At 39.0% G+C, this 25891-nt stretch overlaps 2 protein-coding genes and 1 non-coding gene across 3 annotated transcripts in view; 2 read left to right on the top strand and 1 right to left on the bottom strand.

The window, feature by feature from the left end:
* Positions 1-15654, top strand: part of LDAH (lipid droplet associated hydrolase) — a 96723-nt gene extending 81069 nt beyond the window's left edge. Inside the window, exons 5-6 of the mRNA XM_049784665.1 lie at positions 7807-8041; positions 15593-15654. Of these exons, the coding sequence (XP_049640622.1) occupies positions 7807-8041; positions 15593-15654 (297 nt within the window). The remainder of the gene's footprint in view (positions 1-7806; positions 8042-15592) is intronic.
* LOC126024413 (V-type proton ATPase subunit E 1-like) lies at positions 15570-16375 on the top strand. The gene has a single exon (XM_049784831.1). The coding sequence runs from the start codon at positions 15693-15695 to the stop codon at positions 16263-16265; it is 573 nt and encodes a 190-aa protein (XP_049640788.1). The 5' UTR covers positions 15570-15692; the 3' UTR covers positions 16266-16375.
* Positions 16376-23659: 7284 nt separating this feature from the next.
* LOC126025358 (U7 small nuclear RNA) lies at positions 23660-23723 on the bottom strand. Its single transcript, XR_007501368.1, has one exon. It is a non-coding gene; the product is annotated as a U7 small nuclear RNA (small nuclear RNA).
* Positions 23724-25891: the final 2168 nt, after the last annotated feature.

Genomic DNA, 25891 nt, shown 5'->3' with positions numbered 1-25891 from the left:
TTCTTATTTTATTGCTATGGCCAGGACCTATAATGAATAAAAGGGGTGAGTGTAGGCAACTGGAAAACACAGGCAGAATCTTTCTAGGCATTGAATCTAGAGGCATTTTTAATAATTCAGTGCCAGTGGCAAAGTAAATGGAAGCAAAGGTAAAAGGGGCTACATGAAATTAAGAAGCATTTGCACTACAAAAGAAATGACCACCACACTAAAAAGATACTTCACAGGCTGGGAGAGAATATTTGCCCACCACTCATCTAACAAAGGGTTAATATCAAAGATATACAAAATACACAAAAACTTAACAAGAAAAAGAAATTAACCCCACCCAGAAATTATGGGAAAAGTTGAACAGAAACTTCCTCTAAAACAACAGATAGATGGCCAGTAGGTAGATGAAAAATATTCTGTACTTTCTGATTATCAAGGAAGTTTAAATCAATCAATAGTATCTCAGCCATTGAGTCTGGGACTCATCAAAAGGAGTCCTCAATCACTACTGGTGGCAATATCAACTGTTTCGAACTTTTTGGAAAACAATATGAACACTTAAAAAAAAACCTGAGAATTGATTTTTCCATAGACCCTGAATTCTGTTTCTGAGCATATACCCCAGACCAAGAAACTCTTCAAAAAAAGACATCGGTGTACCTGTGTTCATTGCAGCACTGTTAACAATTGCCAAAATCTGGAAACAATTCAAGTCCAAGAACAGATGACTAGATAAAGAAACTATGATATATGTATACACAATGGAATACTCCTTGGCTTTAAGAAAAGATGAAATTGGGGCTGGAGCTCTTGCCTTGCATGAAGCTAGCCCAGGTTTGATCCCTGTAACCCCATATGGTCCCTTGAGGCCACCAGGAGTGGTCCCTGAGCACAGAACCAAAGTAAGTATGCCCTGAGCGGAGTGCCGGGAGGCTTGGCAGGCCCCCAGCCATCCTTGTCTTTTTCCCCTGACTCCAGGCCTTCCCTGGGTGCCAGCTCAGATGGCCAGAAGTGGGTTCAGGTGGACTCTTAGTGGTCCTCAGGCTTCCCCCCTCCCTCCATACTCCAGGGGGGAGGTGCATGGGGAAGAGGGCGGGCAGACATCTGGCTTCCGGTTTCCTCTTTGATTCTGGAGACCAGCCAGGTATAGGGTTTGGGGAGGCCCCACACCAGAGCTTTACTCCCTAGCCTGGGGAGTGCTGGGAGGCTTGGCAGGCCCCCAGCCATCCTTGTCTTTTTCCCCCTGACTCTAGGCCTTCCCTGGGTGCCAGCTCAGATGGTCAGAAGTGGGTTCAGGTGGACTCTTAGTGGTCCTCAGGCTTCCCTCCTCCCTCTGTACTCCATGGGGGAGGTGCATGGGGAGGAGGGTGGGCAGACATCTGACTTCCGGTTTCCTCCTTGATTCTGGAGACTAGCTCTTGCCAGGTATAGGGTTTTTCTCCCCTGGACTTCAGTCCTTCCCTTGGCGCCAGTCTAGGTGGACTCTATAGGGGTCAACAGGCTTTCTCCCTATTTCTCCCTACACTAATGGGAATGCGCTCTGGGAGGAGGGCAGGCTGTTCTAGCACCAGTTTATGTTGGGACAGTCAGTGGATATTTTTTCGCCTTGTTTTCATATTGATAGTATTGTATGCATATATTCTATATATCCATAATATCCATCTTGTATTGTGACCTTGATACTGCCCTACAAAGCTCATTTCTAATATTTTACTGCTTCAGTCCCAACCCTTACTTCCCCCCATCCTCCCATGTAGGTGCAGCTAATGACATGAAGCTCACCACATAGAGTGATATGTGCAGTTAGAGAAATAACTACACTGAAAACTATCATAACAATGTGAATGAATGAGGGAAAAAGAAAGCCTGTCTCAAGTACAGGTGTGGGTGGGGTGGGGAGTAGGTAGATCTGGGAAATTGGTGGTGGGAATCCTGCACTGGTGAAGGGGGGTGTTCTTTACATGACTGTAATCATACAACTACAATTATATTTGTAATCACGGTGTTTAAATAAAGATAATTAAAAAAAAAAGTAAGCCCTGAGCACACTGGGTCTGACCCAAAATGAAGGAAGGAAGGAAGGAAGGAAGGAAGGAAGGAAGGAAGGAAGGAAGGAAGGAAGGAAGGAAGGAAGGAAGGAAGGAAGGAAGGGAGGGAGGGAGGGAGGGAGGGAGGGAGGGAGGGAGGGAGGGAGGGAGGGAGGGAAGGGAAGAAGAGGAAGAGGGAGGGAGGGGATGGGATGAAATCATGCAATTTGTGGGTTATGTGGATAGATCTGAAGAGTCTCATGAAGTTAGCCAAAAGGAGAGGGAAAGACAGAATCATCTCTCTCATATGTGGTATATAAAGAAGCATAATAAAGGAATAACAAATCACCAAAAGCCACAGAATTTGAGAACTGAGCTCACAATAGCAGAAAGATGGTGGGGTGGGGTGGGATATTGTTTTAGCTGATATAAAAATGCAGTGAAGCAGAAACTAGTGGAGGATGTGAGTTGGAGTGTTGGTATGCATTGAGCCCTATCATTAACAGTATTATAAATCATGGTGACTAAAATAATTTTTAAACCATTAAATTAAGATTCATAGTAAAAATAGAAGCCAGGGAGAATGATTTCTTTTCATGCCTAAACTACTTTTATATGACCCTGGGCATATAAAATTTACATTTACTGCTAATAAGTAGTGAATTTATTTCAAAACAAAATGTTCACAACTTCTACTTTCAGTTACACAAGATTATATAGAATGAAAACCAACAGTTGAAGAGGCTAGGTTTGGACTTTTCTTAGGAATATTTCATTTTTAATATTAAATTTCTTTTATTTTAAATACCATGATTTATAGAGTTGCTCATTATATTTGTCTGGCATTCAATATTCCAACACCAATGCTACTGCCAGTGTAACATTCCTTCCACTATTGTCCCCAGTTTCTCAACCTCCCTAAACCTAACCTTTGGTCTGAATTATTGTTTGCTTGGTACAGCTCAATAGTAATGGAATTAGCAAATAAAAAAAAAAACTTCATCAAGAGGATATTTGTGAAAATTGTCATATCTCGCTTTGGAATCTTCATGTCATTGTTTGAAAATTTATTGACCTGTTTATGGCTTCATTGTTGGTTTTGTTTGTTGGGCTTATATGGCTTCTGTCATAATTTCACTCCTAATTTTGTGTCGTCCTACTGGGAAGTCAGTATTAGAATTATGTAGACAGCCACAAGGTCCAGGACTTTGAGGATCTGTGGAGCTTAGCCAATGAGCTTATATGGCAGCAGCAGTGATTCCTGGAACTGGGTGCCAGGACTTTTGGAAGTATGGTTGTGGGGAGCAGTCCACCCTAGCTCCAAATAATCCCTGGAGATGTCAGCCACAAAGCTGGCATAACTGGAGTTTGGGGTGGCTAAGTGTCTCTGTAGAGATAACAGGAAAAGTGGTGAAATTTGGGCCATTAGCATACGTGTATACAGCTGCCAGATTTGGGGGAAGGGGGGACTTGCTCCACCCCTCTCCCAAGGTGCTTCAGTCAATCAGCTGCAAGGCCAGTATATCCAAGAGATGTTGCTGCTAGTTTTGCTTCTTTTTCAAATGTTAGGTTAGCCTATGACACTGGCCCTATGGCAAACATGGCGGTCAGCTCTGACTCCTTATATTTCTATTTATCTTTGTATAAACCCATTGCAGCATAGGCAGGCTGCTCTGCTTCCAGGATTCTAGATCAACTCTGACATTCTGGAGTCCTCAATGATCTCCATCACAGTGCTCATAAGGTCTCTATTAAATGCAGTCTGTCCAACATTTCCTCTGCTTGAGGATTTGCCAAAGTAGTAGAACTCCCCTTGCATATTCTTTACATTTATTTGAATGTTAAGACCATTTTGTAATGCATATTAGCAGCATTTTGTAATGCATTATTTTTTGCCAAGCCAGCATTTAAAAATTACTGAAAAGGTAGGAAGGGGGAAAATATCTGAAATGACTAGTTGATTCATTGCCCACAATGTCTTTTATTCACTATCACACCCTTTAGAGGTGTTCAGGGGATGGAACATTCTTACATTTGTGATAAAGGACACCCCGGAGAAGTCAGATTATTGTGACTAAACAGAAACAACCAAAATAATCTGTTATTGTTGAGAGAAAAGAAAAAGTCTTCAGGAAATAGCTAAGCACTTAACTGATAGATAACAACAAGGAAAACCAAGATATTATGGCTACAAAGAACAGAGTCCTCCACAACTTTTACCTCCAACCCATGTTCTCTGTTTAGTTCTCTGTTAGAAGGCAGGATTACAACTGATACACGATCAACTTAAACATTTGGGCAATGTCATCAAGAAAGTTCCTAGAAAAAGGGACTGTTACCATTGAAAAGATAAGATACTAAGTCCATAGAAACCCACCTTATTATCAGGCCTGCTAGGAAAAGTGCCTTCAGTGTATCTGAAAAAAGGAGAATTAAATACTTGAATACTATGGTCAAAGGCAAAGCAGATCACTGATAACTAAAAAGTCAGAGGACCAGCCTCATAATAAAGGTTTGACTACATTGTAGAACCTGCAAGAAATATCATTATCTAACCATTAAATTAAGTTAAAATAAAACTTTGTGATTGAAGCTGAAGAAGGATTCTGGAACCAAGCACAAGGAATAGTAACCATAAAATAAAAGACTATAAATTCAAAATATCAAACTTAAGAACTTGCTTCTATTATATAAAAAATTAGAAAAAGAGATAAATGGGCAAGCCAAAGATTGCAGCATGACGGAGAGCCAACTCAAACTACAAACTAAAAGCAGCCTGATAGAATGAAAGGCACTTCATATGACACTTAAAATTTCAGTAAACTCAAAAGTCCTTCCATCTGATTAGTCATTAGAAAAACACATATTGAAGCCACAGAGAAAAATCATGAAAGATTAACCTAAATTTACACAATTGCTTGATTAGCCAAAATTTACAAAATTGCCCGTACAAAATGTGAAGAAGATACGAACTTTCACATTAGAACTGTTTATAGGTAGGTAAATTGATGCTACTGCTTTGAAAAACGATTTAGAATTACTGACTGACCAAAGCTGAATATAAATGTATACCATATGGCTTGTCATTTCGAGATACTTGATTTTCTGAGGCACAGTTGTGAATGGGATTGTTTTCATAATGTCTCTTTTCTTCTCGTTCATTATTTGTATATCAAAATGCCAAGGATTTTTTTTTTGGTTTTTTTTTTGGGGGGGCCACACCCGCTGACACTCAGGGGTTACTGTATGCGCTCAGAAATCACTCCTGGCTTGGGGGACCATATGGGACACCAGGGAATCGAACTGAGGTCTATCCTAGGCTAGCATTTGCAAGCCAGATGCCTTACCTCTAGCACCACCACTCCAGCCCCTAAGATTTTTGAGTGCTAATTTTGTCACCTTACTATACAAAATCTATTGTTTTATAAGCTTTTTGGTAGAGTCTTCAGGATTTTCTAAATATAGTGTCACACCATCTGCAAACAGTGAGAGCTTGACTTCCATTTCTATCTGGATGCCTTGGTATCTTTTTCTTGCCTAGCAAGTACTTCAGTACTATGTTGAATAGAGGTGGCAAAAGGGGACGACCTTATATTGTACCAAATCGTATAGGATAGGCTTTTAGTTTTTCACCATTGAGTACATTATTTACCAGGGGCTTGTGGTAAATGGCCTTGAAACAATTTATCACTTGAGTGCAGCTGGGTCCGCAGAGTCCTTGGTGTCCCAAATGTATGCAAGATATGGTTTGAAGGAGTATGCTATTCCCTGTAGCCAAGGACAAGATAACCAGATAAAGCTGTGCAGGTCTTCTTTGCCTCATTTTTAGGCCCATAATATGACAGATAAGGAGGTGCCTAGCTGCATAGGCTGTGTGCTCAGGTCCTGGGAGCGAAACATATGGCCAGGTCCCACAAAGACACATCCCCACACTATGTTGAATAGAAGTGATGAAAGGGAGTGTCTTTATGTTGTACCAGATATTATAGATAAGCTTTTAATTTTTCAAGCCATTGAGTACAGTATTTGCCAGGGGCTTGTGGTAAATGGCCTTGACTATATGGAAAAAAGTTACTTCCATTCTCATCTTGTTGAGAGGTTTTCTCATGAGTGTGTGTTTGACCTTGTCAAATGCTTTCTCTGCATCTATTGATGTAATCATGTGATTTTTTTTTATTTTTCCTTTTGTTGATATGGTGTATTACATTGCATTGATTGACTTGAGTATGTTAAACCATTCTTGCATTTCTGGAATGAATCTTACTTGGTCATCTTGTATGACCTTTGATGGATCCTATTTGCTAGAATTTTGTTGAGGATCTTTGCATTTGTATTCATCAAAGATTTTGGCCTGTAGGGCTTTGTTTGTTTGTTTGTTTGTTTGCTTTTGTAGAATCTCTGATTTTGGTGTCAGGGTGATGTTAGTTTCATAGAAACTATTTGGGAGTGTTTCTGTTTTTCAATTTCCTGAAATATCTTGAAAAGGATTGGCAGTAGGTTCTTTAAAAGTTTGAAAGAATTTACTAGTGAATATATCTGGGCTTTGGCTTTTGTTTTGGGAAGCCTTTTGATTACCATTTCAATTTTCTCAAAAGTGTTTGATCTTTTCAAATATTCCAGATCATCTTGGTTCAATCTTGGGACATTATAAGAGTCCAAGAATTTTTCCATATCTTCCAAGTTCTCTTGTTTTGTGGCATAAAGTTTCCCAAAGTAATATCTAATTGCCCTTTAAATTGCTGCAATATCTATAGATCTATAGTAACCTCCTCCTTTTTATTTCTAATTTGGTTTATTAAGTTTCTTGTTCTTTGTGAGTCTTGCTAGTGGTTTAGCAATCTTGTAATTGTATATATATATATATATATATATATAAAGCCACTTTCTTACATGTCTTCCTTCCTTACATACTTATTGAGTTTTAGCCGGGTTGACCCATCAATGGGTAACAGTGTGGTATTGAAGTCACCTACTATTATTGTTTGATTGATGAGTTTCTTCAAATCTATCAGCAATTGTTTTAAATATTTTGCTGGCCCCTCATTGGGTGCATATACGTTTAGGAGTGTGATTTCTTCCAATTGTATATACCCCTTGATTATTAAGAAATGTCCGTCTCTGTCTCATGATATTTATAAGCTTAAATTTTGTGTTGTCTAATTAGTATGACCATCCCAGCCTTTTTAAAGGAAGTTGTTTGCTAGAATGAATGTCCTTCAATTTTTGACTTTAAATCTAGCTTTGCCTGACTATTCTGATATGGTTCTTTCAAGCAGCAAAATGTTGGATTTAACATTTTGATCCATTTTGCCACTCTGTGCCTGTTAAGTGGTATATTTAGTTTCTTGGAATATTTTGAATATAGATTTATTGATACTCTGATGAATTGAAATGATATTTTTTGTCCTTAAACATTTTCCCATGTAGAGATTTTCAATTTCCCTTAATCTATGGTTTGCATGTTATTAAACTGAATCAGTTTTTCTAAATATATTGGGTTCTGGTAAATATTATTTCTGATAAGATTAAAGAATAAAAAGACACTCAAAGTGAACACTCCAAATAAAATCAAATTTTTAAAATACAATGGAATTCTTTATGGTACTCTACCTTTTTCTGTCATCATTTGCAAATTAAGTTAATATAACATTAATTCATGCTTTCAATGTATCTTCAAAGGGATTGTGTGTTGCATCAGAATCAAAGTCATATAGGAATTTGGATTCCTCCTTCAGAAATTATACAGCCTTTACTTAGAAAAGTCTCAGTCTTATGTTTTGTATTGTAGATAATTCGCGCCTTTCTGCTCTTTCCAACAATTGAGCGCATGTCTGAATCCCCCAGTGGAAAGATCGTCACTCCGCTTCTTCGTTGGTTTCGTTATGCTCTCTACGCTACTGGCTACATATTACTGAAACCCTGCCCTGCATTCATCAAGTCCTTATTGATTAAAACATACTTTTGGTTCACGAATGTGGAGAATGAACAGATCGAAACATATTTTCTTGAGCCATTCTGCCTTGGTAAGCAATTTTTTATTATATATAATTTTTTGGTAAGCAATTTTAAAGTATTATTGTTTATTCTTTTATCAGAAACTGTTTAGATAATCATCTCCAGACAAGGGTCATATTCAGTGTGAAACTGCTGAAAGTTTTGAAAACTCTAAGTAACATGAAAATAGATTGAGAGAGGTGCTTTATGATGAGAGAAAGCCTTCTCAAACATGAAATTTAACCTTATGATGGGGGCTAGAGCAATAGTACAGTAGATAGGGCATTTGCTTAGCACATGGCTGACTCAGATTTAATCCCTGGCACTTGATATGGTCCTCCAAGCCCACTAGTTATAATCCCTGTATGCAGAGGGAGGAAGGAAGGGTGAGAGGGATAAAGGGAAGGGAAGTGAGGAGAGGAGATGGGAGGGAGAAGACAGAAGATAAAAGAGGAGTGGGAGAAGAGAAGAAGGATCAGAGAAGAGAAGGGGAGAAGAAGGGAAAGGAAGGTCACTGAGTGGCACTGAGGGACCACTGTTTCCCATCAGGATGCTGTCCTGAAGTAGAAGGTTGGGACTTGTACCAGTGCCCTGTGTTGATGGAGCCCTTTTTCCCATGATGTCCTGAGGGGGAGAACTAGCAGTATCAGATGAAGTGGTTTTCAGAGCAGAGAACTTTGCTTGGGACTGAGAGGGGTAATAATAGTAAGAAAAACATCAATCTTCCTAAAAGTCAGAGACCCCTAAATAAGTGCCATATGAGCAAGCTGAAAGATTCATGTGAAAAAACATAAAAGAACTAAAAGGGAATAGTAGAATCTATATCTAAATATTCCTCTCCAAACAGTTGGTCAACCAGTAAGACAGAATTAGAAAGGATATGGGAAAAGTCAACAGTAGCACCCACAGACAGGGTACAATGAACATTTGTAAACACTCATGCCCTAGTCTTCTAATAGGTGTTAAGCTAGTGCTACATTTTTATATCTTTTTAGAAAATTCATTTTATTTATTTAAAGAAAATGTATCACATAGTTGACATAGGTGGTCATAATGCATTTGTTTCCAGATAAGTGAAAGCAGTTATTAAAAAATGGAAAGAAAACATAAAATGGAAGGAAGGAAGGAAGGAAGGAGGGAGGGAAGAAGGAGGGAGGGAGGGTGGGAAGGAGGGAGGGAGGGAGGAAGGAAAAAGTATAGTAGCAAGTTCATTTGTGAAAATTATATCATCGATAATGTTATTAATACAATAACAGAAAGTTTAATAAGCTCTGGTTATATATCCAGTTCATTAAATTGGGATATTCCTTTAGAGATGATAGCATCAAACAAAAAAGTTGTCCAGAATTTCAAAGCTATGATAATACGAATTTTCAGGGCACGTACTCAGCTACAGGGCCTAATGAGAAAAGGCCTGGTTTAAACATGGCGATTGTGTTTGTTGGTGTGGTTACAACTGCCAGGCTCTCCCGGAAGAAGGGAAATATGGAGGAAGATACCCACACTTGTTCCAAAAATTATGTCCTGATGATATCATTCTCAACAACTGGTGTACCTGAAGTGTGGTCAGGTCGGCATTCGCCACAGGGAATCATAGAGGGTTAGTGTTGAGGCAGGTCATCAGGGAAACCGTGATTCTGGGTGAAGAAAGCAGCAGGTGTGGCTTTGGCTGTTTTTTTTGTTTTTGTTTTTTTGTTTTGTTTTGTTTCCGGTGCTGCGTGGGCCAGTGGAGCCATTATCTTGCATAGTTTGGTTTACATCTCATTCAAGAAAAGTTTATTGGAGCTGACCCCTTTCAAGCATAGTGGCTGCATTTGTGGATTTGGTTACAGTTGCCTCTTCAGAAAATATTTTCTAAACACAAATCAAGATGGGATATAAGAGGTCTTTAGTTTTCTGTACCTGCTTAGTGACTAAAATATAATATATGTCTTATCAAGAGTTTATTATCTTTACCTAGAACATATAATTATATAAATGTATTTTTAGGATTTTTTGTATCAGAGTTATTAATATCCTTCTGGAGAAATCAGGCCCATACTATACTGCAAAGAAGTCTTTCTTTTAGCAGAAGCAAATGGACTCTTTCTGGGTCTTCTAGCAGCTCACGGAGGAAGACAGTTTGGACACAGAACCCATTCCCATCCTTAACTCAGGACAACCAAACACTTCCAGCCATATTGTTTGGGAAACTCAAAGGCTAACTCTCCCAAATAACCATGGTTGAGTTATACCGTGTGCAAAAGAAACTCTAAATCAGACAAAACACAATCGTGTTCCTTAATTTATTTTCCAAACTCTTTGCAAATGAACTCTTAAAGCCCAACTTTCCTGTTTCTAACTTCCCTTCTCTGGTCTCCAATTCTATTTAACCCCTGACCTTCTTATGTCTAAGGAACCTTCTCTCCCAGCACTTATTCAATCTGTGTAACTCGACATAGGGAAAGAACCTCAGGGAGTGGGGAGGATATTTTGCTTTGAGTTCTTACTTGATTCTTTAGTGGGTACATAGTTCAGTCTATTAATAGTGACCATAAACCTCTCCAATCATCTCAGTCATTATCATCAGCTTCTTACATTATGTCCCATTCCAGTTTTCACCTTTGCCTCCTCTTACATAACCTCCCATAGTAGCTACCTTTGTCCAGGCTTGCCCTAATCATCCACTAGGTGATTCTTATCACCTTGTTTCTAAGAGAGAACAATGCTCATAACACCAGATCCTGGCTTTTCAAATAATTAGTGGACTCATCCCAAACTCATGTCTTATAGATTTGAGGATTAGCAGTATTTAAACCAGTGAATCAGTGGTATGAATTTTAGGTGATACAAAAAAGATTGTCAAGGGAAAAGAAGCCCAAGTCCAAGAACATTCTTAGGGGTCAGGTATGTGCTCTGAATATTGCCCCAGCAGATCTGTTTCTTGCAGCATGACAGTCATCTAATAGATGACCTTAAACTTGCCAGCTTGACTTTTCAGAGGCCTTTCAGTGTTTACACATTATGTAATGTCTGTGCTTCACTGGAAATCTTGAGGAAACAAATGGAGGAAGTTTGCCAGTTCAAGTAGTGGCTAATAAATCTTGCCCTATCTAGATAGAGCCCCTTTTCTGTGTCCTTTAGTTTACCCACATTTTTTTTTTTTTTTTTTTTGCTGTAGTAAGGTCTGAAATTTCAAGAAACCAAATATATCAAATGGTGTTGCCCTTTTGGAAAAGATGGCATGTTCCTTCTTTTTTGGCATTTGTTCTTCAGGTTGAGTGAGAAAAAGGTCATATACTGCCCAACATTCAGAGGAGTAGCCCTAATCTAGTCAGCATTTTCTAAAAAAATCTTATCACAGTGTTCATCAGTTTAACTTGTATAACTGGACTTGTTTTAAATGTTATATTATAAAAGAAATACCTGAAATTTTCTTTAATTATTTTTTAATTTCAGAATGTTTGCTAGCATATATTTTCTTTAGAATATGTTTTATTTCATCACAAATAGCTTATTGATAGAAATAAATATAGTCTGGGGGAGGGGAGAAAAAATAAAAAGAAATTAAAAAATGAAAAGAAGTGAATATAGTCTGCCTGATCAAACTAAAAGCAAACACATTATAGAAAAACATTATAGTATCATAAATCAAGATAATTAACTTTACAAAAAAAATTTAGGGCATCTCTTTGGTGACACCGATGTTTTAATTCCTTTCAGTTACCCAGCTAGAAGAATGTAGGGCATTCTTGGCAAGCTAGGTTATTTTGTTGTGTACATTCTTATAAAGGAGACTTTAGAAATCTTTCATTATTTTTACTCAATATATATATAATTATTTTTGCAGACCACACCCAGCAGTACTAGCCCTTTGGCTCCAATGTTGGTTTTTTAAAAATACATGTACATGAAATGAACTCATCTGTTCAATAAGCTAATACATAGGCTTCACAAAAGAATCGATTTTCTTAGTAGAATTGCTTTATTTAAGCGCTGTGGTTACAAAATTGTTCATAGTTAGACTTCAGACGTAAAATGTATATCACGTTTCACCAGTGCACATTTCCTGCCACCAATGTTCCCCCGAATTCCTCCCGACCCCCACCCCTCCGCCCCTGCCTGTCTCTTGGCCAGGCATTTTGCTTCTCTCTCACTCACTCACTCTCACATGCATTCAAACACTCTTTCCTTTTTGACACTATGCTTTGCACTATTATTAATGAAGAGGTGCTATGGATGTCATTTTATTGCCTTTCAGCACCCAATTCTTGTCCAGAGTGATCAGTTCCAACTATCAATGTCATAGTGGTCCATTTTCTATTCTAACTAGATTCACTACTTTTTGTGGCAAGCTTCCTACCATGGACTGGCCCTTCTGATACCCATCTCTATGGTCTCTGAATATTATTGCCAAACTGTCTTTTATTTGTCATATATCCCAAAAATGAGTGCTATTATTCTATACTCATTTCACTCAGCATAATAATCTCCATATTCATCCATAAACAAATTTTATGACTTAATTTTCCATAGTGGCTACATAGTGTCCCATTGTTTAGATGTACCAGTTTCTTTAGCCACTGATCTGTTGTCAGGCACTCAATTGTTTCCCAATTCTGGCTATTATAAGTAGTACTACAGTCAACATAGGAGTAACTTAAGCATTTTGTGTTGTGTTTTTGTGTTCCTAAGATACATCCCTAGGAGTGGTGGTATAGCTAGATTATATGGGAGCTCAATTTCCAGTTTTTTGAGGACTATCCATATTGTTTTCCAGAAAGGCTGACCTACTCACCATTCACACCAGCATCCATGCCAATACTGGTTGTTCTTGTTCTTTGTGATACATGTCAGACTCTTTAGGTAGTGTGATATATCTCATTATTGTTTTGATTTGCATCTCCCTGATGTTTAGTGATGTCGCATTATTTCATGTGCCTTTTGCATAGGATTAGAAATCTTAAGTTCTGTCAATGCCTTGTATACCTTAGATACTAACCCCTTATCAGATGGATATTTGGTGAATAATTTCTTTATTCCATAGTATATCCTAGTCACTGTTTCCTATGAAGTGCATAAGCTCAGTTTAATATACTCCAATTTGGTTCATTTTGCTTCAACTTGCTTGGACAGTGGTGTTTTCTTCCTTGAAAATGCCTTTAAGTCTCAATGTCATAGAGTATATTTCCTACGTTTTCCTCTATATACTTTATGATTTCAGGTCTGATATCAAGATCTGTAATTCATTTTGATTTAGCCTTTGTGCATGGTGTTAAGGATAGGTCTGTGTTCACTTTTTTGCATGTAGCTGACCAGTTATCCCAACACCACTTGTTGAAGAGGCTTTCTTTGCTCTTTTATTTGTTGGTATTTGTTACCCCTTTAACAAAAGATTAATTGGTTGTATGTTTGGGGTCAGACTCAGAATACTCAAGTCTATTCCTTTGATCTAAGGGTCTGTTATTGTTCCAATGCCATGCTGTTTTGATGATTATTGCTTTATAGTACAATTTAAAGATGTGGAAAGTGATGCCTCCCATCTTTTTTTCCAAAGGTGTTCCCGAGCATTTATTGCTTCAAATGAATTTCAGGAGTATTTGGCTCACTTCTTCGAAAAACATCATGGGTATCCTTAGAGGGATTGCATTAAATCTGTACAATGATTTGGGAAGTATTGCCATTTTAATGATGTTAATCCTACCAATCTATGAGCAGGGTTATGTTTCCATTCCTTGTGTCCTTTTATTTCTTGACAGAGTATTTTGTAGTTTTCTTTGTATAGGGTCTTTCACATCTTTAGTTAAGCTGCTTCCAAGGTACTTGTTTTTTTTTTTTTTTTTTCCTGAGGCACAGTTGCAAATGGGATTGGTTTCTTTTTTTCTTTTCTTTTTTTTTTTTTAGGGGACTATGCGCTCAGAAATCGCTCCTGGCTTGGGGACCATATGGGACTTTGGGTGATCTAACTGTGGTCTATCCTAGGTTAGGATAATGTGTGCAAGGCAAATGCCCTACCACCTGCACCACCACTCCAGCCCCGGACTGGGGTTTTTCATGTCTCTTTTCATTATTTGTAAATAGAAAAGCCGTGGATTTTTGTGTGTGAAATTTGTACCCTGCCACCTTAATATATATATATATATATATATATCTGTTGTTTGTAACAGCTTTTTGATAGAGTCTTTAGGATTTTTTAAATAGTATCATGTCAACTGCAGACAGTAAAAGCTTGACTTCTTCCTTTTCTATCTGGATGGTCTTAATAACCTTTTCTTGCTTGATTGTTTTGGCAGATACTTCCAATACTATATTGAATAGAGGTGGCGAGAGGGGGAAACCTTGTCTTGTGCCAGATCTTAGAGGATAGGCTTTTAATTTTTCCCCATTAATTATAATATTTTCTGTGGGCTTGTAGTAAATGGCATGACTATATTGAGAATAGTTCCTTTCATTTCCATCTTGTTGAGAATTTTTATCATGATAAGATGTTGGACCATGACAAATACATTCTCTGCACCTATTGATATAATCATGTGATTTTTGTTTTTTCTTTTGTATATATGATGTATTACATTGATTGACTTGAGTATGTTAAACCATCCTTGCATTTCTGGAATGAATTTTACTTGGTCAACGTGTATGAGCTTTGATGAGCCATTGGATCTTATTTACTAGAATTTTGTTGAGGATCTTTGCATCTGTGTTCATCAAGGATTTGGGCCTATAGTTTGTTTTTTTGTTTTTGGGGGGGGGGGTGTTTTTTGTTTGTTTTTTTGGCATATCTGTCTGCTTTTGGTATCAGGGTGATGTTAGCTTCATAGAAACTATTTGGAACTGTTTCTGTTTTTCAGTTTCCTGAAAGATTTTGGTAAAGATTGACAGTAGAAACTCTTGAAAGGTTTGAAAGAATTCACTAGTGAATCCATCTGGGCTTGGACTTTTGTTTTGCGGAAGCTTTCTGATTACCATTTCAATTTTCTCAATAGTAATAAGTCTGTTCAGATACTCCAGATCATTCTGGTTCAATCTTGGGAGGTTTAGGAGTCCAAGAATGTATCCATTTCTCCCATCATTATCTAAGGTAGTTGATATAACTTCTATCCTCTTGACTTTTGGGAGGTATGTTTTATGACCCAGCATGTTGACTATTTTGGAGAATGTCCCATGTACATTTGGTGAAAAATGTGTATCCAGTTTTCTAGGAATAAAAAGACACATATGTGTGTATGCATATATGTATATGTTTATGTTTACATATACATATATGTGCATATGTATGCACACGTCTACTAAGTCTTTCTCTTCCAGTTCTTCCTTCAGAGCCAGTATATTCTTGTTGAGTTTTAGCCTGGTTGACCTATCAAGGGATGATAGGGCAGTGTGGAAGTCTCCCACTATTAATTGTGTCGCTATTGATGTCTTTTTTCAAATCTATCAGCAATTGTTTTTCTTTGGGGGGGGTTTGGTTTTTGGTTTTTGGGTCACACCCAGCAGTGTCAGGGGTTACTCCTGGCTCTGAGCTCAGAAATCACTCCTAGCGGAGCTCTAAGGCAGAGGCGCTGGGCTCGCGCATCTCTCTTTGCCTTCCCACTCTGCTGCAGGTTCTTCAGACCCGGACTTGAGCCTGTGTGTGGCCTCCTCGCCCCGCAGCCCTTCGCCATAGCCCTCAGTGATGCTGACGTGCAGAAGCAGATAAAGCATATGATGGCTTTCATTGAACAAGAAGCTAATGAGAAAGCTGAAGAAATAGATGCAAAGGCAGAAGAAGAGTTCAATATTGAGAAAGGTCGTCTGGTACAAACCCAAAGACTAAAGATTATGGAATACTATGAGAAGAAAGAAAAGCAGATTGAACAACAGAAGAAAATGCAGATGTCCAATTTGATGAATCAAGCAAAGCACAAAGTCCTCAGGGCAAGAGAAGACCTTATTTCAGACCTACTGGCTGAAGCGAAACAAAGACTGAGCAAGATGGCAAAAGATACGACCAGGTACCAAGTGCTGCTGGATGAACTGGTCCTCCAGGGTTTGTACCAGTTGTTAGAACCCCGAATGATTGTGCATTGCCTAAAACAGGATTTCCCTCTGGTAAAGGCTGCTGTGCAGAAAGCAATTCCTATGTACAAACTTGCCACCCAAAATGATGCTGATGTTCAAATTGATCAGGAAGTCTATCTGCCTGAAGAAATAGCTGGTGGAGTTGAGATCTATAATGGGGATCGTAAAATAAAGGTTTCCAATACCCTAGAAAGTTGGCTGGATCTCATAGCCTAGTAGATGACGCCAGAGGTACGGGAGCCTTGTTTGGTGCAAATGCCAACAGGAAGTTTTTGGACTAAACTGGGAGATGGAGTTCATCTACTATTTCAGAGATAATGGAAGTTTCTGATGTGTGGAAAAATACATGATTGTCTATGTGACTTCTTTTTCCTGTTCTAATATTCTCTATTTATCATTAGAAACCCTTCGGTTGCTAATGCCCTTTCCATAATTGTTAACAATGGGAGGAACTTTCATTTAATCTAAACAAGTAACCCACTAACCACTAACTTCTAGCTTAGGTAAAAAAAAATAATAATAATAACACTGCTTTCAGTGATCCTTTGTCAAGAAGGTGAGGGGGGAATCAGGTGGTGGTTGCATGAGTTTCATCAAGTCAGCTACTCTTTCTCTGCTTCCTGTTTTCCAGTCCAGAGATAGCTGAATGTCTTTTTCTGTCATTAAGAATTTGTTCTTTGGGGGCCGGAGAGATAGCACAGCGGTGTTTGCCTTGCAAGCAGCCAATCCAGGACCTAAGGTGGTTGGTTCGAATTCTTGCGTCCCATATGGTCCCCCGTGCCTGCCAGGAGCTATTTCTGAGCAGAGAGCCAGGAGTAACCCTGAAGCGCTGCTGGGTGTGACCCAAAAACCAAAAAAAAAAAAAAAAAAAGAATTTGCTCTTTGGCTTAAAATGCATAGGGGCATGAATTCTTTCTAGCAGTATAGTAGCTTCATTGTTACCTTTTGGGCCTCGACTTTTTTTTTTTTTTTTTGTCTAAATGTGCTTTAAAATCTAAGCCACAAAGCTTTATTTATTAAAACAAAAGTTTGCGTGAGAAAAGAAAAAGAGAAATCACTCCTGGCAGGTACAGGGGACCATATGGGATGCCGGGATTCGAACCACAATCCCTCCTGGATCGGCTTCTTGCAAGGCAAACGACCTACCGCTGTGCTATCTCTCTGGACCCTAGCAGTAATTGTTTTAATTGGGGGGGAGGGTGGTTTGGGGGCCACACCTGTGATGCACAGGGGTTACTCCTGGCTATGTGCTCAGAAATCGTTCCTGGCTTGGGGGACCTTATGGGACACCAGGGGATCAAACCAAGGTCCATCCTGGGTCAGCCACATGCAAGGCAAATGCCCTACTGCTGCGCTATCACTCTGGCCCCAATTGTTTTAATTTTTGATGGCCCCTTATTGGATGCATATATATATATATATATATATATATTTAAGAGTGTGATTTCTTCCTGGTATACATACCCCTTGTTTATTAAAAAATGTCCATCTCTGTCTCTTATAACCATTTTAAGCCTATAGTCTGTGTTGTCTGATATTAGTGTGGCTACCCTCACCTTTTTAAGAAAGTTGAGTTGTTTACTTGAATGGTTGTCCTCTAACCTTTAACTTTTAATCTGTGTTTGCTCTGACTATTCAGATACATTTCTTGCAGGCAGCAAAATGTTGGATTCAATTTTTTGACGCATTTTGCCACTTAGCCTCTTAACTAGTACATTTAGTTTATTGACATTGAGAGAGATGATTGTCATGGGATTAAGTGTCATCTTTTTGTAACAATTTGATGTGTTTGTTGGGTCTGCCTTGCCTTAAAGTAGACAGACCCTTCAGATCTTCTTTTAATATTGGTTTTGAGTCAATTAAAACTCTGAGCTGTTGTTTATCAGTAAAGCTATGTACCTTTCCTTCAAACCTGAATGTAAGTCTGGTTGGGTGAAGTATATTTGGTGAAGCATTGAGCTTGTCACTATATCCCACCACTGTCTTTGGTCCTTGAGGGTTGCTTATGAAAATTCCGCTGTATGGGCTAGAGCGGTGGCGCTAGAGGTAAGGCATCTGCCTTGCAAGTGCTAACCTAGGACAGACCACAGTTCAATCCCCTAGCATCCCATATGGTCCACCCAAGCCAGGAGCGATTTCTTCATTTTTTTGTTTTGTTTTGTTTTGTTTTGCTTTGCTTTGCTTTGCTTTGCTTTTGTTTATGGCCAGGAGTAACTTCTGAGCGCATAGCCAGGAGTAATGCCTGAGCATCAATAGGTGTGGGCCCCCCCAAAAAAAAATTCTGCTGTAAATCTTAAGAATGCTTCTTTGTATTCAATTTCCCTTTTTGATCTCTCTGCCTTTTAATATTCTATCTCTTTGGTATTCATCATTTAGGATATGTTTTGGGGTGCTTTTCTTTGGATCTCTTTTAGCTGATACTCTTAGGACATTCATGCTCTTTTTAGTTCTGGGAACTTCTCAGCAGTGATGTCCTTGACTGTTGATACTTCATGGGGGGTTCCTTTCTGGTTTCTGAGACTCCAGTGATTCTTATGTTGTTTCTTTTGAGTTTATAGCAGAGTTCTATTGTCATTGTTTGTTTTCTTTGCAGATGCTTTTTATCTTCTGTTTGTTTATTTTAAGGCCTTTTCCAGCCTCTTATGTTGCATGAAGGTATTATGCAGTTCATCTTCCATCTCACTGATTCTGTGCCCAGCAGCTGTTACTCTGCTAGTGAGTCCTTCCAATGAGTTTTCATTTCGCCTACTGAGTTTTTCCATCCTGTTATTTTAGTTTGAGAATTTCTAATTTCATTTTTATATCTTCTTGAGTCTTAGTTGTGATTCATTTGGTTCATTCCATGCTTTCTTTGAGGTTTTTGAACATCCTTCACATTTTTTTCTAAAATCTTTATCAGAGAGGCTATATAGGTAGCTAGGACTTATCCTGTCTTCAGAGTTACCATCTTCACTCTCTACGCATTATTGGGTTATGCATTGTTTACCCATTGTCTGTCACCTATGCTGTGTGGTGTATTTTACCTGTTGTTCTGAGGCTCTTTGTCTAGAACAGGGGTGGCGAGCAAGTTCGACACAAAGAGCCAAAATTTTAAACTGTGAGAGTCAGAGAGCCATACCACACAGTGACCTGCCAAAACAGACAAACACTCACACAAAAACATATAATTTTAACAATAATATATGAAACACATATTGCATTTTGCCATTTTGAGTAAGGGTCAAAATCATGCATTGATGGTGATGGTGTGCACATCCTCCACACTAAGAACTAATGGCAAGATGTGACACAACATGTGACACAGGTCTCCCCCTCCCCCCCTACCCCCCCCCCCGCTTGCTGGCCCGTGCAGTTGTTTCCGAGGGATGGGAGATGGGATGATGCAGCCTGGGGGCAGGACTATGCGCTCAGAGATCTCTCCTCAGAGGTCCCTCCTCAGAAGCAGCAGAACAAAATCCAAACTTGGCAAAGAGCCACAGTATACAAAATAATGATAAGAGGCAAAGAGCCACATGTTTACCACCCCTGGTCTAGAAGAAATGCACAGGCATGGAATGGAGTGGCTACACTCTTATCATTGCACTAGTCTCATCTCACTGCATCCCATTGTAGGGTGGGGCATGCTTGGTGCAGCATGCAGTGGTTGGTGCAGGACCATGCTCATGGCCCACCTGACAGGTGCCAGTTTCTATCTCATGGTGTCACAGTGCCTATTTTGTTTGCCTAAACACCTCTGTCTTAATGGACTTCTGCTGGCTGAATACTCATGTCTACATGCTCATTCAGTTTCACCCTCTGGCTGCAACCCCAAGAATTTTGTTACCATGCTTGGCTCACACTTCCTAATCCCCCCTATTCTCAACAGCATCTTGCTACTCTCAAGGGAGTGGTTAGAAGATGTACTTGACACTCCGCATGCCAGGATTTCTGGGTCTTTGACTGGTATGTTGGGGGCTCTGGGCAGGACAGCTAGCCACAGGTCCCCTGGGCTGAACTCCTAGTCCAGGGGGCCAAGATCCCCCCAAACCTGGTGGGTCTTCAGGGCCACGCCTGGTTAATCGGGCCCTGGGGGGAGGGGGGGAGAAATCCCGCCCTATGCATCCCAAAACTACAGAACCGCGCGGGGGCTAGCGCCCCCGCGCGTACTTCATATATTAAGAGTATTCCTTACTGTTATGTTACGTTTTACGTATCCAGAATCTTTATTTTGTATCGTGCCCTTTCCCACATCCCTACAAAGCTCTTTTTTATTCCTTTACTCTCTATCCCCCCAAACATCTCTAATCTACATTACTCTTTTTAATCAGTAGTGTACAAGCCTTATCACAGACCAAAGCCGTGTATTGTGTGTAACAACCCCAAACTGTTTCAAGATACATAAAATGGACACGTATTTCTTTAGAATATTTTGTTTTTTTTTCTCTGACAGCTATAATTCTTACTAAATGTTGTCTTATATAGTGACGATTCTAACCGCTTTTCATCTTCTCTTTTTGAGCTGTTTAACAAGGAATCTTAGAGAAAGAGTCCCCCAGATTAATGCTTATGATTGAACCATAATTGTTCTTATCACCCCCTTATGGGCCAAGAACACCACGTGGCATTGCTCCTTTTTTGCATAGGCACATTAAAATGGGAAAATACTATACATATAAATAAGATCCTATCTAATAGAGATTGGTACAGACAAATCTTATAGTGCAAAGGGACCTTACACCCTGAACATTGACATAACGACCTGGCACAGACCTCAGAAGAAAGGGCATTTCCCTGAACCAGGGAAGCCATCCACAAAACATCCAAGCTGGTCTATAGCATCACCTGGAAGCAATCCTCTACCAAGGAAGACTCTACACTGCTCAGACATTGTCCTGCTCAAAAGAGACTTCCATTAACACTGAGAAGACTTAACAACAACAACGATTTGCTTACAGGACAGGGCTCCCTGCATTGCCCTTTGATGGTAAGGTGAAACCAGAGGACGCTCCACATCCTGACTTCAATGTTGGATATACAGATTCCAGGATCTTAAATACAGAAGCTTGATACCAACAACAGAGACTGTGTGAAAAATATAAGTGTGTTGGCACTACAGACAATGTCTTGGATTGGACGATCTAGCTTGCCTGGAGCCTAGAGTTGGTCTTGTGCCAGGAACCTTCAGGGGTCGGGTCTTTTTGTATTTAGGCCAAGGTTATTTCTTTCCATGTCCCTCATATTTTGGTGGGCCTATGCAAACAACAATTGCCACTCTAACACCATTTTTGCTGTGCTCCTTTGACTCTAATCCTTAAAAAGAACCCAGTTAAGATTTGAGGTTAACTTAAGCTAATATGCATGAATATGGAAATGTAAAAAAAATGCTATGCCTGTAATGTTTAAGGAGTTATGTAAGTTTTATGGCTTTAGATTGCCTTGTGTGCTGTTAAGAAATATTATAGTGTGTTACAATCTTAATGTTCTTTGGATGAAATTTCAAAGTTGGGATATCAGCAAGGGGACTTCTGAGAATTATGTTATGTATTGTCCTTCCACTATAACTTTACCTTGTCCTCTTTCTTTGCAACCTTGTTCTCATAATTAAAAATAAAAAAAATTAAAAAAAAAAAAAAAGAAGATGTACTTGAGGGGTAGTTCTTGGAACAGTACTTTCCAGTTGTAGTTCCCCATGCTGCAGGCCAGGGTGATCAAGCCTGATGCCTTTTTCTGCTCTCCACTCAAGTTCTAGGTTAAGGTTACTCTACTGTAACCAGAACACTCAGAAAATTCAGACTTGGCTTTTACCGGTGTTTATTGAGATTAGCTGTAAATAGCAAAAACTAATCATAGTAGCTTAAGCAAGTTGGAATCTCTTCTTCACAGTGTCAAATCTAGAGACAGTCAAACCAGAAGTAAATAACTTCTCAACATACCACTAGGTATGGGGGTTCTTTCTAGATTTCTACTCTTGTCTTAGTGCATAGACTGTACCCTCATGTACTTTGTCTCATAATTATATGATGACTTCTGTCACTCCAGACCTCGTGCTGACATTTAGACAGAAAGTAGGGAAGAGGGAACAGCAAAGGGTTTGGTCCTGATGAGATTTGGGGGTAGAAGATGTTAAGTTCTCCTATTCCATCCTGAGATATGCCTCACTGGAAAGGATGTGGACAGGTCCTATTTTGACACTCCCATGTTTCCACAAGAGGAAGGAAATGAGAGGAGTTTATTGTTTTCTGACTTGGTACTTAATATGTTATACAACTTAACATACCAGTTAACTCCATCCATAATAACCCATTCCATGAACTCACCCTCTGCATCATCACAAAGTCCATCCTAGGCATGACCCTCCAAAACATCTTTGGGTTCCATGAGCCCTGACCAGACTTCTCAGACTAAACTCTGCAGTTGCATCCATGGTGAGCTAGCTGCAAAGCATGCCTTGATGTCTCTACCTAAACACCAAAACAGCAGGACACCTTGGTTTCCCACACACAGATTCTACTTCAGAGTGCTGTTCCTGCATCTCCCCACTGCCTTCTATATTTTTTTTGGTAGCCACTGAAAATTGGGTTTTGGGGGGGTTTTGTGTCTTCTATTTTTTAACAGTGGTTTTACATTCCCTTTGCTTCTAGTAGCAAGAGTAATGCTTCTCTTAGTGCTTCTCTTGGTACTATCACCAGTGTTTTATATTTGGAGCCAGTCTCAACAGAAAGTCTTAACTGTTCTTCCTGCAATAATTTAACCCAGCTTTATGCGGATACCTGCCAGTTTAACTGAGCACTGTTGGTGTGTTTCTACCTCCAGTTCTAGCTTCCAGTGTGATGCCAGACATTGCACCACCTCGGGCCAAACAGCGGTGGTTCCTTTTACTCTTTTCCACCAATACATCATCTCCCAAAACCCACCAAACTACCTACCTCTTCCCTCAGTTCCATCCAATTTATTAAATGACCCTTTCTAGTTTGATAATTGTCTCTAAGTCCTCGAACAAGCACTGGAAAGAATCATAAAAGAGCGATATTTTTCACTGTTGAGTTACTTGGTGGGCGAGACAAATGTGAGTAATTTCAATATATCACATTAAAAGCTACATTAAAGAAGTGGCTACAGGGTAAGAAAGATAGCAGGAAAGAAGAGGTCAGATACACTTAAGAAAAAATATAGATGGAGCCAGAGCGATGACACAGCAGGTAGGGCATTCGCCTTGTAAGCAGCTAACTCCAGGTTTGATCCTTGGCATCCCATATGGTCCCCCAAGTCTGCCAAGAGTGATTTCTGAGTGCAGAGCCAAAGAGTAATCCCTACATGCCACCAAGTGTGTGTGCCCCACCTCAAAAAAAAGAGAGGAAATATAGGTTAAATATGGGTTAAAAGATTAATTAGTATTTTTATGTCAGAGTTGCATCAGTGTCATCAATTGAGTTTAATAGAAGGTAGCCTTTTATTGTAAATTATATGTACTTGGAGAATTCAGTGATACCTTCTGACCTGCACAATGAATATCCTATTGATCTTCCATCCTCAGCAGCCACTCAACCATTGCAAACCATTTTAATATTTGAATGTGAAATAGATTACAAAAAGTTATGGTAGCAAATGAGAGCCCCCCATGAGTTTTTTTAGGGGGTGCTTCTGGTAGCAACCCAAAAGCCTGCTAGACAAATTCTAAATGGAGCTGTAACACCCCTCCATGTGTTTTTTAATGCCTGCATTTAGATTTGTTATGAAAGCTATATAAACAATCAGCATTCTTCTGAATTATTCTCTTTTCTTTGTGTTTTTGTTTCCATTACTCGTGCTACTAGATATTTCCTTCATTGTTGTGCTTGAAATTCTGAATTCTACTGGGTTTCCAGGAATGTTATTGACAGTCATTGCCAAGAGAAATGTGTTTTCCCCTTAGGAAATTACACTTCTAGTTGGTGTTATTATTTCTAACCACTGTGTTGTGCTAGGCACATTTCTGAGGGATGAAAATGATGGCTTCCTTAGAGCAATTACTGGGGCAAAAATGGTATTCTTTCTTTCTTCCTTTCTTTTTTCTTTCTCTCCTCTCTTTCTTTTATACAAATATGGAAATTTCCAAAGCCAAGAAAGAAAAGAGTAAGTTAAGTAAAGTTTGGTGAAAAACTTAGTTTAATAATTATAATTAGATTTAGATACATACATATGTATGTATACCTTAAGAATGACACCACAGGAAAATACTAAAATGATGTTTACCTCCTTGAGCTTCTCATATAACTGCTCCTCAGCTTAAAAATCACATTTGTGTGAATTTGAGCAGTAGTATATATAGCAAGTAGGGTGTTTGCCTTATATGTAGCCAACCCGGATTCAATTCTCAGCACTACATATCTTACTCTGAGCCCTACCAGGAGTGATTCCTGAGCACAGAGCCAGGAGTAAATTCTGGGCACTGCAGAGTGTGGCGAGAGATAGAGAGGGAGAGAGGGAAGGAGGGAGGGAGGGAGGGAGGGAGGGAGGGAGGGAGGGAGGGAGGGAGGGAGAGAGAACCAATCACCTGCATCTTGGAAGCCTCCCTTTTATATCCAAAACATTTGAGTTGATTGAAGTTGATCTTGTAGAATCATTGGCATAATAATGTTTGTGTGATTTTATGAGTAAAATTCCGTTTTCTTGCTGAATATTATTCAGTGCTTCTTCTTGGCCACTTGGAGTCACTCTCAAGTCCTTTCCACATGAGTTCCAAAAGTAGTGTACATTCTACATTCTAGGGCTGTGAAGCTCTGACTTCTGCTTCTGCCACCAGCCAGACTAAAGTCAAATTTGGAGGACCTGGGTAATTAAATTACCAACATGACCTCTCTGAAATCATCTACTGTCTAGAACATAACCAAGTCCTGGGGTAACATATTCTATTAACAGGTTCCACTTTAAAATTGTTATTCTATTACCTACTAGCTATATTACTTTAACAGGAAGTTCACTGTGATTTTAATTTTGGTAAATGCAAGTAATGTATTTTTCTCTGCCTATTTTTTTAAGATTTTTCTCTATTACTAAATATAACAAATGGGGCTGGAGTGATAAAACAGCAGTAGACCATTTGCCTTGCATGCGGCTGACCCAGGATGGACCCAGGTTTGATCCCTGGTATCCCATCTGGTCCCCTGAGCCTGCTGGAAGTGATTTCTCAGTGCAGTCAGAAACTCCTGATTCCAGAGTGCAGAACCCCTGAGCACCACTGGGTGTGGCCCAAAATCCAATAAATAAATAAACAAACAAATGTACCAGATATTCCAAGTTTGATATATTTGTTTTACTATAACAAATATATGTGTATCTTGATATATTTTCCATGTTTCTTGTGCTTTGCATTTATTTAGTTTTTGTTTGTTTTTGTCTTGCATCTTTGAGTTTATAGTTTCTAGAAAATTTGGGGAATATTCTTCATTCATTTTTCCAAGATTTTTTTCTCTAATTACTTGGTGTATGAGGCGACTTTAAAGTTACACTCCACTGATAGTCTATTTCCTCTTTTCCCCTCTAATTTCTTTCTCTTTTTCCTTTTGCAGTTTCTATTACTATATCTTCAGTTTACTGGTTTTTCTTCTATGTTCTTTACTCTGCTATCAATTTTACCGAGTGTATTTTTTTTTAATCTTTAAATGTTTGATATGGGTCTTTTTAAAAATTTTTTGTAATTCTATTTTCCTTTTCAGTTTTATTGATTAATCACTAAAATTTGATTATAAAATATTCCATGTGCCAACACATATATAGTATATAAAACCAACATAAAGTGTCTGCCAAGTTGTAAAATTACTTAATTTTAATATAATTTGTTATATATTCTTTAGAATATTTTTATTATTGAAAAAACACCCGGA

The sequence above is a fragment of the Suncus etruscus genome, chromosome 12, assembly GCF_024139225.1.
Source record: "Suncus etruscus isolate mSunEtr1 chromosome 12, mSunEtr1.pri.cur, whole genome shotgun sequence".
Lineage (NCBI taxonomy): Eukaryota > Metazoa > Chordata > Mammalia > Eulipotyphla > Soricidae > Suncus > Suncus etruscus.
The sequence above is the reverse complement of the archived record's forward strand: the minus strand, read 5'-3'. Positions and strand labels throughout refer to the sequence as shown.

What these genes read in the sequence shown, in the direction of transcription:
- LOC126024413 (XM_049784831.1), top strand. Translation starts at nt 15,693, where the DNA reads ATGATGGCTTTCATTGAACAAGAAGCTAATGAGAAAGCTGAAGAAATA.